This window comes from Wasmannia auropunctata, unplaced genomic scaffold, assembly GCF_000956235.1.
Source record: "Wasmannia auropunctata unplaced genomic scaffold, wasmannia.A_1.0 LD336057.1, whole genome shotgun sequence".
Lineage (NCBI taxonomy): Eukaryota > Metazoa > Arthropoda > Insecta > Hymenoptera > Formicidae > Wasmannia > Wasmannia auropunctata.
Window position 1 is genome coordinate 164699 of NW_012026833.1, and position 12640 is coordinate 177338.

General features: G+C 37.2%; 3 protein-coding genes across 4 annotated transcripts in view; 2 read left to right on the plus strand and 1 right to left on the minus strand.

Moving 5' to 3' along the window:
- LOC105450677 (protein bric-a-brac 2-like) overlaps nt 1-8044 on the plus strand; it is a 39129-nt gene extending 31085 nt beyond the window's left edge. Inside the window, exon 6 of the mRNA XM_011690625.1 lies at nt 7686-8044. Within this exon, the coding sequence (XP_011688927.1) occupies nt 7686-7942 (257 nt within the window). The 3' untranslated portion in view covers nt 7943-8044. The remainder of the gene's footprint in view (nt 1-7685) is intronic.
- Nucleotides 7088-10209, minus strand: LOC105450676 (NEDD8). Of its 2 annotated transcripts, XM_011690622.1 has the most exons (4): nt 8849-9057; nt 8742-8759; nt 8152-8264; nt 7088-7398 (listed from the first exon to the last, which is right to left on the minus strand). In XM_011690622.1, the coding sequence occupies exons 1-4, from the start codon at nt 8864-8866 to the stop codon at nt 7293-7295; spliced, it is 255 nt and encodes an 84-aa protein (XP_011688924.1). In that variant the 5' UTR covers nt 8867-9057; the 3' UTR covers nt 7088-7292. The 2 variants fall into 2 exon arrangements, 1 of the variants encoding a protein (XP_011688924.1); XR_974485.1 differs by lacking the exons at nt 7088-7398; nt 8152-8264 and adding an exon at nt 9962-10209 and having other exon boundaries at nt 8675-8759; nt 8849-9761.
- A 123-nt stretch (nt 10210-10332) lies between these two features.
- Nucleotides 10333-12214, plus strand: LOC105450678 (mitochondrial import inner membrane translocase subunit Tim21). Its single transcript, XM_011690626.1, has 5 exons — nt 10333-10747; nt 10959-11155; nt 11234-11468; nt 11654-11753; nt 11824-12214. Exons 2-5 carry the CDS (start codon nt 10963-10965, stop codon nt 11947-11949), a joined length of 654 nt encoding a protein of 217 aa, XP_011688928.1. The 5' UTR covers nt 10333-10747; nt 10959-10962; the 3' UTR covers nt 11950-12214.
- The last annotated feature ends 426 nt before the right edge of the window (nt 12215-12640 follow it).

Sequence of the window (12640 nt, forward strand, 5' to 3'; positions counted from 1 at the left end):
AGCAATTCGATTTAATTTAAAGGCCTCGCCCGATCCTGTTCATCCGCCGTGAATATATATGGAGCGTAGACAGTAATGCTTTTTTTTTTTTACGATCCGATTTTTATTACACTACCACGGAGCCTCCCGCTCTCGCGGGGATGCTCCAGGGTGTTGCTGCATATTTTAGGTATACGCTCCGTATGTGCAGCCACGGCTTGCTGAAAAAGGCGATATATAGTTGCGCTTTTCGATATTCGATTTCTTTGCGAGAGGCGACCGCGCGACGCGCGCTTCGCCCCTCGGCAAATTGTAATCAGCACGCGGCCGTACGCGGCCCCGATTTATTATAGATGCGTTTCCGCGGCGGGGGGAAAAAAAAATTTGATGTGTCTAGCTTCGCTGTAACGCGCGCGTATTTATCTTCGCTATAAAAAGTGTGCAGAGTTGGCGATTGTGTTTATGTTTAGCGAACTGCGCGAGTTCCGCGCCCTTAGGCGTGTGTGTGTGTGTGTGTGTGTGTGTGTGTGTGTGTGTGTGTTAAGAGGCGAGAATATTAATACGTGATACGTGTTTAAAGGATCTGAGTATCGTATAACGTCGCAGAGACGAACTCTGAGGAGGCGGCTCTACCTAAGCGTTAAGGGAACGCGAGGATCCGAAGGAGGATCTCGTTCATGTAGAGGGATTAAGTACAATTAAGCGGTTCTGCGTCACGCGAGAGAGCGCGGGGTATATTATACGACGAGGAAAATTCTCGCGTGCGGTGGGATAAAAGGATTTGTCAAACGTTCTTCTACGAGGATTTTTTTTAAACGCAAGACCGCGTGAAAGTCTTTTCTTTTGCGAAAGGATTTACATCTGTGAGTATCCTTGTGCGCGAAGTTCCTCGCGCGGCGGTTCTCCCGAGGACGTTCGTCGGCGAAAGGCCTGGTATTTTCATGTAGAGAGCCCGAGTAGCTGGAGTCGCCTCCCATCCGGATTAACAAGAATTCAGCGGTCTTGAAGGATTCTAGTCATTATTGTACGGGACATTAGATTATCGAGATCTCTATCGCTCGTTCACACAGGTCTCTATAACGGATCGAAGTTATTTTTTTATACTCCTCGACACACCCGGGGGCTCTCTCTCTCTCTCTCTCTCTCTCTCTCTCTCTCTCTCTCTCTCTTCGCGGCCGGTTATGTCTTCACAGAACATCGCTCCGCAACGTCATAATCTTCTCTCTCTCTCTCTCTCTATCTCTTTTTCTCTCTACAGCTACAACCCCCGATACGTTACACGGACTCTGTTTACACGTTTACGTACACCACGTGCCGAAGTTTCTTTGCGAACGATTCTCGGGCTCGGTGTACACCTAAAAGGCACGCCTCGTTTTCTTTACTCTCGATCTCTGGATACCGTTCCACGAATTTCCCCGAATAATTTTGTCATTCCTAATTTTGCGATCGTGCACAAGATCGCCTTTTCCCTAATTGAAAAAAAACAACATTTAAACGTTAAATTAAATCGAATCCCGTCTTATCGGGAGTGAGTTCTCGATAATGAAAGCTTTAGGAGTACATCGAGCCTCAGCTTCTGCTGTCGAGACAGCGCATAGACAGTGCCTTATACACAAATACCTGGTTTTACATTTTACGCATTAACTTCTCCAGATGTTTACCATAGACAAGAATATATCTAGCGGTGCGAAGTATCCGGAAAGTAGCCGTTAATTCTGTTACCGGCCTCGTGTAAACATTGTCTTTGTATAAAGTAAGCGCGAAAGCAGCGTTTCTCAGTCTTGCGAAAAGTTTCGCACACATTTGTGCGTCTCATAACAGGGTTAAGTGGAAAGAAACTAAGTTCTCTGAAGATGTGCATATAAAAATTGATATTTGTCAGACTCGCGGATACCTGTGTTACAATTTAATTATAAGTTAAGCTTTAAGTTTTTTTTTTTAAGTTTAATTTCATTTAATTTGTTATTTTTTATTTATTTTATTATTAATGGATGTTCAGAAAAATTCATATTATAATCCATATGTACTTTTAGTGTAAGAATTTTTTTCTGAAAGCATTTTATTCGAACGTGCAGAGGATACCAAATATTTACCGAACCTTCTTTTCTTAATTCTTCAAAAAGAACCGCAATGTATTATTTCGAAGATTACAAATAAAATGAAAATTTTTATTTTTGTTCTTTTTTTGTTGTTGTTTGTTACTTATTTGCGCGTCGTATTATTATTATTGTCGCATTATTTCTATTTGTTCGAATGCTTCGTCATAATTTCTAAAAAGATTAGTATAATTTAACGTTGCAGAAACGCTGATTTCGACCGTCTGAAAAAAAAAGAAACTGCGTCAATATATATCCAAAGACAGATCTGAATATAAGACGTCACCGTTACCGTTGTTGTTGTTATTAAATAAAATAATCTACATACACGGGAGCGACATCGCAAGCGGGGATACCTTATTTTAGCGAGCGCATTCAAGAGTATTATTATGCAACAAGTAGTACAATAACCGAATACGACGCGCGCGCGCGCGCGTGCGTCCGCATTTCGTTTCGTTTTTCGAGAGTGACACTGCACTTGTGCACCTAACTATTTACTCGTAGGTGTAAGTGATCGTAATCATAGTTGTTGATCGTAGCACGAAGAAGAAAAAAATCCGCGTCTAGAACGGATTGCCTCATTTAACTCATTAATTGCCGTTTAGAGAATCGCACTTGCGGGACGCGGTTAAACTACGGTTTTTAACGCCCCTGGAACCAAACACTGTAAAACGACGTGATAACGATTGGCACTTAATGGGTTAATACAAAGCTACGTATGTGAAAAACACACTAGTGTCCAAGGCCGTATGTGACTATCGCGGAAAACTGTATCAGGGATCCTCAAACTCGGCGAAATTAATCTGAATCTGCGTTGAGAAGTATTGCTCCGTGAAGCTTTTATGTAAAGATAAAACTAATTTATCTTGCTTCTCTTGCATAAGGAATCATTTTGCTAATTTTGTTTCGTGCCTTTTTTGGAAGGTAATAGAAGTCAGTCACGTATAAAATATTTTTTTCGTTATATATGCAAGAAATATTTTAATCTCCTTTCATTTTCTGCGTATAATAATATTTTGTTTAATAAACATTGGAAATATTAGATAAAAAGGAAATATATGGATATGCGTATTGTATTTATATTATATACTATATAAAATATATTGATATATATTATATTATATATCTAATATGTGTGTATATATATATATATATATATATATATATATATATTAGATATAATATAATAGATCAATATATATTAATAAATAGAAAGAAATATGTCTAAATGTATTTTGAGCAAATCTCGTAAAAATAAAAATTAATTAAAAGTGAAGAGATTTTGTCCAAAAAAAGATTTGAGTATCCCTGTGACAGATAAATCGCGATAGGTATTGCGACAGTAAGAAATTGTACAGATTGACAATGCACGAGAAAAGTAAAAGATACGTAAAGGATCGAGAATAACGGAATCTCGACAGAAAATCTTGGCCAACGGAGCGGAAAAATGTCATGTTACTGGTAAGATGACGCGTGCGAAAAGATAAAAATAAAATGATCGATGAGGACATAAAATTGCTGGGACACGTAACGTGAGGTACAATTTGCGCAAATCACAGTATAAAGTGGAACGTGGAGAATCTCCGGTTTTACGAGGAACGTGTGGCCCTGTCCGCGCGGACGTGTTCGAAGTTAAAGTTTTGATCCAATGATTCAGGTAATTAGTATCGTTAGAAGGAGAGATGTAACAATATTTGCAGAATTTAGTACGGATAAAGAATACATTAGACATGGATATACTTATGCACAGCGTACAGGACACAACATTTTCTACCCATAAATTTCTCGGATCGATGAGAAAAAACGAACAAATTTTTCGAGCGACATTAATATTACATCCCGTCTCGGACTTTCATCGAAATTGATTCGAAGATATGTAATTTAATAAATTTATATGAACGAATTTTACATTTAACTCCCTTCTATAAAAAGATCGTTCATACGTGACGCCTTTGTCGGTCCTGAAAAGATTGCCGGATGGAATATGTTGCCGTTCTGTACGCTGCGAAATGTGAAATCGAGAACGCGCGCTGTCGCAGGAAGAAAAGCTGTTTAACCCTCCGAGGCTCAGTTTTACCGAAGCTTTTACCGAAAAACCGACAGTTTCGTATTTCCTAGTCAAGGGGATCTACCGCGGTGTTCGAACGAGGATCGCAAAAAAAAAAAAAATAATGTGGTTTCGGAGCAGCGGCAAGTAAAAAATTATTCGTCTCGGCCTGGAAGGGTTAATTCTCTCTCCGAGAAGAATTAACAGCGGATGTGTATTGCAGTGAGTTTATAGAAATTAACTGTAGATATCGTGAGACACACTGTCGGTAGCACGAGAAAAAAAAATATTGCGTTCTCTATTCAGGTACGTGTTACGTTCGGTATTCGTAATTGTGAGCTTGTAACTTAATTAAAAAAAAAAAAAGATCGTGTAAGACTATACGCTTTCAGATGTTATCGCAGTAATGTAAATAAAAAGAATTTCTGATGGAACACACCCCGTGTACCGAGAGTCAGTTGCCTGATGATCAATAATGCGTTGCGCTCCATCCCTAATGCGTTAATTAATTATTTTCAGAAGAAAACCTGTCAAGAGCTAATTACTTATTTCAGAGAAGAGCTGTGAACAAAAATTTCCTTTACCGTTACTTTTTCCACCGGACTTCAATGTGTGTTTGATTTTAATTATTTCAATGGATCATTTCATTTCAAATGATCAAACTCATTTTATGATAATTCAATTAGTCGTATCGTATCGTTGCCACTTCTTTCGACGGCAATTATAAAAAGAGCCGTCGTATAAATTCAGATCGGCGACAAGATAACGATGTGACCTGCAGCCGGGACTTTTGCCGGAATCTTATTATGGCCAGCGCAGGTAATGGAAATCGCTTCACATTTTAAACATTATCAGACTTCAAAGGTATACGGACTGCTAAGACGATAATTGCGAATGCAAGGACGAGGTGGACTTGTGACGAAATAACACAACTTAAAGCGGACGAGGCATTGAATGTAGGAATTAATGCGTCGATGTTATCGTATTTCATTAACGGGAGTGTGGTTTAATTTTCGTGCAAACTGATGTAGTTATCTGTAACGTCTCTGTTGAAAGAAACAAATTAATGTTGACACGACCGTCGTTCTTTCCCGAGATCGCTATCGCCGTTAAACCGCGCGTTTACCGTGCAATTTTAACATCGGGGAAACGATTTTCGAATTTTTTTACATTAACTGTTGCGATTTTTTTTAAATCTAAAATCTCTCTTAAAAGCTCACTTGAAATTGACGAAGGAACAAGATTCTGCTGTCGCCGGAATTCTCTAGTCTTCTGCGAGTCGCGGAGGGCTCGCCTCTTAGACGATCGTTCGCCGATATCCGATATATTTGCAGTATCTGGTAGCGTCAGGAACGTAGTCTAGAATAGAGACCAGAGACTTTTTGGGTAAACCGAGGAATGCATTTGTAGAGTTGTCGAAGGCGACGGCGACGGCGAGCGTGAGGAGCAGCGTCCACACGATGACGTACTGCAACAAGTGCGGCGTCACGTTCACGACGCAGCACGCGCTGCTGCGGCACATCACGTCCAAGCACGAGGAGTCGCCGAACTCCGCGGTCTACTGCAACATCTGCCAGCGCGTCTTTAAGACCAAGTGGAGCCGGGCGACGCATAACAGCAGATACCACAGAAACTAGCCGGAGGCCCGCGATAGATACGGCTGTAATGTGCACGAGAGCCTGACCCTCGCAACGTGTAGTATTATAGCGAATTGGCGCGGCGGTTCCATTAATTAATTAATAAAGTGCTTTGTTTCCTGTACCTACCTACGTAGCTTTTACCTAAATTATCATTTAAAAGAGATTTATGAGAATTTTATTACATTATGTATTATGAGAGATTTCGATTTAAATAAATCGCGAAATTGTTGAAATTTTGATTTATTAAGAAGACAGAAATATGAAGAAACGAAGCAATGCATATTTTTATATGAAACACCAATTGTTGATTTAGCCTTCTCGCCTTTATGTTTTTATCTTTTTAAAAATATTGTTAAGAACAACAAATCGTTTGTTTGTAATTCATGTCTATGAGTTATATAATAATTATGCTTGTAAAGACTGAAACCGAAGAGAAATTGTAGTTATATATTTACTTCATTTTTAAATCATAGTCCTGTTTATAATATAGACGAAAGAAAAGAAACGATAAATGATTGGAATGAAAATACAATGCTTAGTTTTAATTTTAACTACTTTTAATTACAATTTAATAATTATTTTGAAAAATATTATATAATTAATTTTAATTCGCGTACTTCTTCCATAATTATATTATCTTAAACTTCATAATTTTTCGGTAACTTTTAAGAGTATTGTGAAATCGAACTTCCGAATTTAAAATTTTAAGAATTCCTAGAAATCTCGAATTTTTTAAATTATAAATAATACCGTTAATTTGTTAATTATATTCTCTTGAATGCCGACTTAGCAAGGCATTCTAATATATATTATAGTTGAGGCTACTTATATTTACAAAGTAATAAATAAGAAATTCCAAACCAAAAGTGTGTGATCATGAAAAATTTAGAAAACAATTGTGATTAGTGTTGATAATTGATATGTTTAATGCATGGAGTATTAACTTGTGGAAAACTGTCCTTAATACTGTAGAACTTGGGTCGGGTCTTTTTCTTACCAAATTTTTTACGAATTTCCTAAGAATGTATTATAGCATGTTTTCATATGTTTTTATAGGTTTGGTATATAGGTTTTATTTATATACTTGCAATAGTTTGTATTTATTAAGACTTTAATTAAATAAATTATTGTGTGATAAATCACGCTGTTCGAGCAATATACTTCTCCTCTCCTTAGATATAACTTTTTTAATGCTGCAACAAATAATTAAAATCTCATTGCAATATCTAATGTTGTAAAATGTATACGACGCGTAAGAAGAGGAAGGTAACATATTATCCCCCTAAATAAGAAATTATTTTAAAAATAGAAATACGCACGTGTCATTTTCATGATTAAATTACTTTATTAAATATTTATTTAGGTTGTAAAGATCACATGACTGTGTTACCCTATTTAAAAATAACATAGAGTTTTCAAGTCCTTCCGTGAACGCACATGCGCGATGATAAACATTTTGTTTTTGTTCTTTTTTTTTCCCCTCTCTTTCTGTGGCCTTCACGCAATTCTTCAATATCCTCTCGCAGTCGTTTATAAATGAGGAATGTTGTATCTGCAGCCTCCTCTCAACGCCAGCACCAAATGCAGCACCGAGCCGCCCTGAACCTTGTAATCTTGCGCAGTCTTCTCGTCGTTCCTGAAACGAAAGCATAACACTTTCCAATTATTTCCGATTATATATAATATTTTATATTTAATCGATCACACACGTCTCTCAATAATTCTAAATAAAATTAGTCTTCTCTTAAATTCAATTCACTTCTCTAATTTCGAACATATCCCTTATACCGGTTTTGAAAAAAAGTCGATCGGTCAATTGAGATTTTTATATGCAATTATTTATTCCTGCTTTAATTCAACACAAAAGCTCTATCTTAAAGTGTAAAGTACGGATCGAAAGTAATGTAGATATTGTTGTTAAAGGAATGCAAATGGAGGAATGGAGCTTGATGCATCACTACCCGAAGTGTATACCTGCGACCGCTAGGAGGACCGTTGCCATGAGAAGGCCATGCAGAGTGTGCGCGTCGAAGGGATTTAGGAAAGAGACGCGTTACTATTGCGTTGCTTGCAACGTCGGATTATGTATAACGCCATGTTTCAAAGAGTTTCACTTGAAAATGCCCATACAGCACACACTTCCAAAAAACGTTCTCCAGAGGACATCCTTTACGTCTTAAGAATGTCTTTCGTATGTAAAGAACGTCCCTCGGATAAAGTGTGCTGTTTGGGTGAATGTACGGGAAAAATTAAGATATTAAAATTGCACTAACTATGACAAACCGTGAATGACAATTTCAATTCCTAATTGATCACAAATTATAGGCGTTATCTTTTGTGCGACGCGACGGCGTCGACAAAAGTAAGCACGATAATGATTTATACGTACATTTGCTTGCCAGAAAATATCAATCGCTGCTGCTGCGGTGGTATTCCCTCCTTCTCTTCCACTCTCTCTTTAATTCTCTCTACCTTGTCTGTGGGTTCTATATCTATTTCAATCTGAAGAAGAGATACGTTATTACATTTCTCATACATTAATTGAAGACCTATGAGAATTTTAAAGAACGCGTTTTTTTTATTTACAGCTACTTAAATATCAGTATAAAATAATAAATATAAATAAGACGTTTAGGTGAAGACTAGCATATTATACTTGAAGAAATATAACAGATCGAAGAAAGAGAGGTAGCTCTCGATTCAAATATAACGATGTGTTGAGCAATATAGTTGAAAGTTCCAATAAAAAGATTAACTTTGTTTTTATCCTCGTTTATGGCTCTACAGTTTTCCAAATATTTCAAATCAAGAAATTCTCAAGATACAATTTAAACGTTTTCCAAAATTGGCCGAAATGTCAAATTGTTTTTGTGCAAAAACGAAGTCGATCCTGCTCCGAAAAAAGGACCACTTTTAGCATCCCGAGCATCACGTGCGTCGCTCGGTCTTGTAAAACCGCTTTGTTTTCAGGATACTTGCCTCCTTCCCCGTGAGAGTCTGAAACGAAAAAAAAACGGGATCAAAGTATATTGCCGAGCCGGCGAATGAATTTCGAGACGGGATCAATCTGGGGCCAGCATAATTACCTTCACTTTTATCAACATCTTTCAACTATTAACGGTTACGCTAAATAATTAACGCTGTAGTGCCACCGGTCGAAACTCGCCGACGTCGGAGGAAAAAATTGGACGGTTGAACCAAAAAATCTACAAATCGCCAAATAGTGTCACTCTGCCGCACGAAATCACCTTAACCTAGCTCGATGCGGAATTGCGGCGTGCCCGGTGTCGCCGTCTGCCGGCGACGAGCGTAATTACCGCGAATAGAATATACATCAATGTAGTTTTACTTATCTCTGACGCCGCAATAATTCAAATTAAATTCACTTGAGAAACTAAATATTTTTAATTCGTACAATCTTGTACATTTCAGATTAAAATATAAGTACAAGAGATTATGTAAAAAATACTCTTTTGCAAATGTACATTTCCCTAAACTCACTTTAAATTAAATAATTACATTCTATTCTAATTATTAGACGTACATTCTAATGAAGTAAAATAACAGTTTGCCTTTTAATAAAAAAATTGTTTATATATATTAAAGTAATAATTGTAACACGTGTCACATAATAAATTGTTCAAAGAGCACAATTCCTGTCATGAGTGTCATGACTCGCTTACGAGTGTGTTTAACATAGTTGTCATTGGGGGGGGGGGGGAAATTGTCAATAATTAATACTAATCCAAATAAGATTCCTAACGGTCCGTCACAATCTTCAGCTTCTCCTCTTGGGCCAACAGCTGATTCTTTATCTTCTGCAGCAGCTCCTTCTTCACAGAGTCCGGCACAAGCGTGCGAGCCCTGCTCGTCACTGCGGACAGCAGCATGTCATAGGTGATGTCGTGGCCGTGCTCCTTTATTATCTCCTTCGCGATCAGCTTCACCTGATCCCGCCATCCGCACTCGACCAGTCTGCGCCTCAGCAATTCCTTCAGCCTGAGAACAAAAGTTTCACGTACGTGGCAATACTTTGGCCTCGGGTCATCAGACACAACTAGATCCACTTAATAATCTATTCTAAATCAGAATTCTGGCAAATGATATCGCAAAATGCAATTTCGCGATTCATCTCGCGAGAGTTTATTCCAAGTTGACAGATCTCGATGACAACATGTAAAATTGACAATTGTATTTACCCGTCGCGATCGCCAACCATAACTAATCTCTGATGTGCTGTCTTCATTAATAACCTTATCTCTGTGTGCGTTTCGACACTCAAAAAGCTTATTTTTATTATTTTTCTGCCGTTAACCTATGAAGTCAACAATCCGACAACAACGAGGCGGTTGTTTTGATGAGCTAGGCAAGCTTAAGCCGGTATCCCAATCTTGGGAGTTCGTTCAGAGTGCTAATTGGTTGTGAACTAGGGAATTTCTAGGGTATATCCTTCAAGTTTACGCTCTACGGCGAATCAGCGCGCGCTAATCTACCCTGACGGCTGACATAAACAATATGTATTTATAGTCCGATTTTACATTTAAGATCATCTTATTGATAGCATTTCGAGATTATGAATTGTATTTCTAGCGAAATTTAAGATCGGAATATAAATACTGCTCTATATAAATATCACCCTGTTCCAACGCCAAATATTCTTGAATTGTTGAAATATCAAAAATATTCCGTGAATATATCAGAATTTAGCATCAGCTGGAACGGCTCGACATTTTAAAACTATTTTAAATCACTAATGGTTTCTTTGTCCTAATAAAATGATAAGATCTTGCGATCATATTTAAGATGATTTTCACAAGATTTGATTTTGAATACCGTTCATCAAGCGAAATGCGAACGCAGTGCGATACTGCGATCATGGCTACCGCTACCGCAATCTTGTGATCGAGGATAGGAGTTACTTTAATATTTATTTTTAGTAACTCTTTTCTTGTATATGAATTAGTACATATATATATATATATCGTGTAAGTGTTAATAACAATAATGAATATAATATAATTTGAATAAGACGAGAGATTACTGTATATGTTTGCAATAGCTTGCTGATACTTTTGGTGAAGAACCGGTTAACCTTAAATTAAGCTCTTGTAAAATTTGATATATTTTGTGATATGTTATATATATTTTATATATATTTTTTGTTGTTATATTAATAACTATATATTAATATTTCAGAATAATGGCGTCGGCGAGAGCGTTAAATCACATTCTTCAGAGGAGACACTTGATCACCCATATGCCAAACACCTCGTACTGTCTCAGTGTTGTTCCCAGCATTAAACACAGAATTTGCTACTCGACGAAGAAATCTGTGGCCAAGGTTGACTCCAACGAAACCAATAATCAGGTACAGATTGGCACTGCAGAAGTAGGTAAATTTCCCATGATCCATGCTATTGCCACTATCGCCACATAATGGTTATATTTGTTTCCTCTCTTTTTTTTTTCAGTCAAGGAAAACCTGAAATCTGCTGGATATCTTGGAGTGATAATAGGTGGCATTGGGGTTACGGCTTTCATGTTGTACGCCCTATTTTCGGAGCTGTTCTCCAGCAAAAGCCCATACGCCGTCTACAGCGAAGCCCGTGTCCGTTGCATAGAGCATCCGAAGGTCATGGACATTCTCGGGGCACCTGTGAAGGCCTACGGAGAGGAAACTCGACGTGGACGTAGGAGACACATCAGGTATGTTCAGATAATTTTTTTAGCGTTTTTATATAAAAGAAAAATATAGATGCATTTTGTATATGTATGAATCCTGCCACATCTCGATACATGTCGAATCTCGAAAGTGAAGAATACTGTCTTAACTGTCCTTTTAGAATATATAATTGACATTTGGACTGATACCACTGCATTTGTTCTTTCAGTCATATGTATTACATTAAGAACGGCATCAAGTACATGAGAATAAGATTTTACGTGCAAGGAACGAGAAGGCAGGGAACGGTGTATGCAGAAGTGAAGGAGGTAAGTTTGCGAGTTTGCGGGCGGAGATACTACTTATTATTTGCGCTCACACGTTTAATTTTAATTACAGAATGCGTCTGGCAATTACGAATATTCATACCTGTACGTTACGGTGAATCATGTTGGAACGATTGTGATAGAGGACAACCAAGATACTACGCGGCCAGATCACGAATCTACATTGGATTTTATATAATCAATAAGTGTACAATATATACGGATATGTAAATAGTGTTGTTAAGATTATATATGCATTAAAATTTGATATAAAATGAATAATTTTTCTTATAATGGAAAAATTTTTATATTCATTTCTTGTATATTTTTATTTTTGTATTTTGATTGAATGATAGAAGATTGTTAAAAATTAATTAACTGTTGCCTCTTAAGCAAAACATGAAATTTGATCTTCGATTTGATCGAGTCTTCCCAAATAAAAGCTACAATTGTTTAACACTTCATTTTTCTTTATCTTTTATTTTTCGAATTATATAACTGTTTTCACTATATATCTCTCTTTCTCGGTTCTTACGAAGCTGTTTATTTAGGAGCTTTCATCATTTTTGTAGTTCTAGTCTAAATTTGAGAGAGTAATATGAGAAAGACTCACATTAACGTCCTGGCATGCCGCGGAAACTGAACTGACTTACGAAATTCAGAGAACGAATTCCTGCGTGATGTATTACGAGAGAGCTAAAAATATGTATTATCCTGGCTATCATTCACTTACGCCGTTACTCGCGTCCGCATTAGTGTGCGGCTTATCATGCGTCAATAATTATTAACGAATGCACATACAACGTATCAATTCGTATATCAAATTATTTACTTTTTCACACTTATCGTTTATTATATTAATATATACATATATTAAGTCTTTAATTATA

Bases quoted from the DNA above. Each gene is read 5' to 3' on its own strand.
- LOC105450676 (XM_011690622.1), bottom strand. The intron at 7,399-8,151 runs GTACGTATAAAT...CTTTCGTTTCAG, and splicing joins ATATTTTCTGGCAAGCAAAT to GAACGACGAGAAGACTGCGC.
- LOC105450678 (XM_011690626.1), top strand. From the start codon at position 10,963: ATGGCGTCGGCGAGAGCGTTAAATCACATTCTTCAGAGGAGACACTTG. The intron at 11,156-11,233 runs GTAAATTTCCCA...TTTTTTTTTCAG, and splicing joins GATTGGCACTGCAGAAGTAG to TCAAGGAAAACCTGAAATCT. The intron at 11,469-11,653 runs GTATGTTCAGAT...TTGTTCTTTCAG, and splicing joins GGACGTAGGAGACACATCAG to TCATATGTATTACATTAAGA.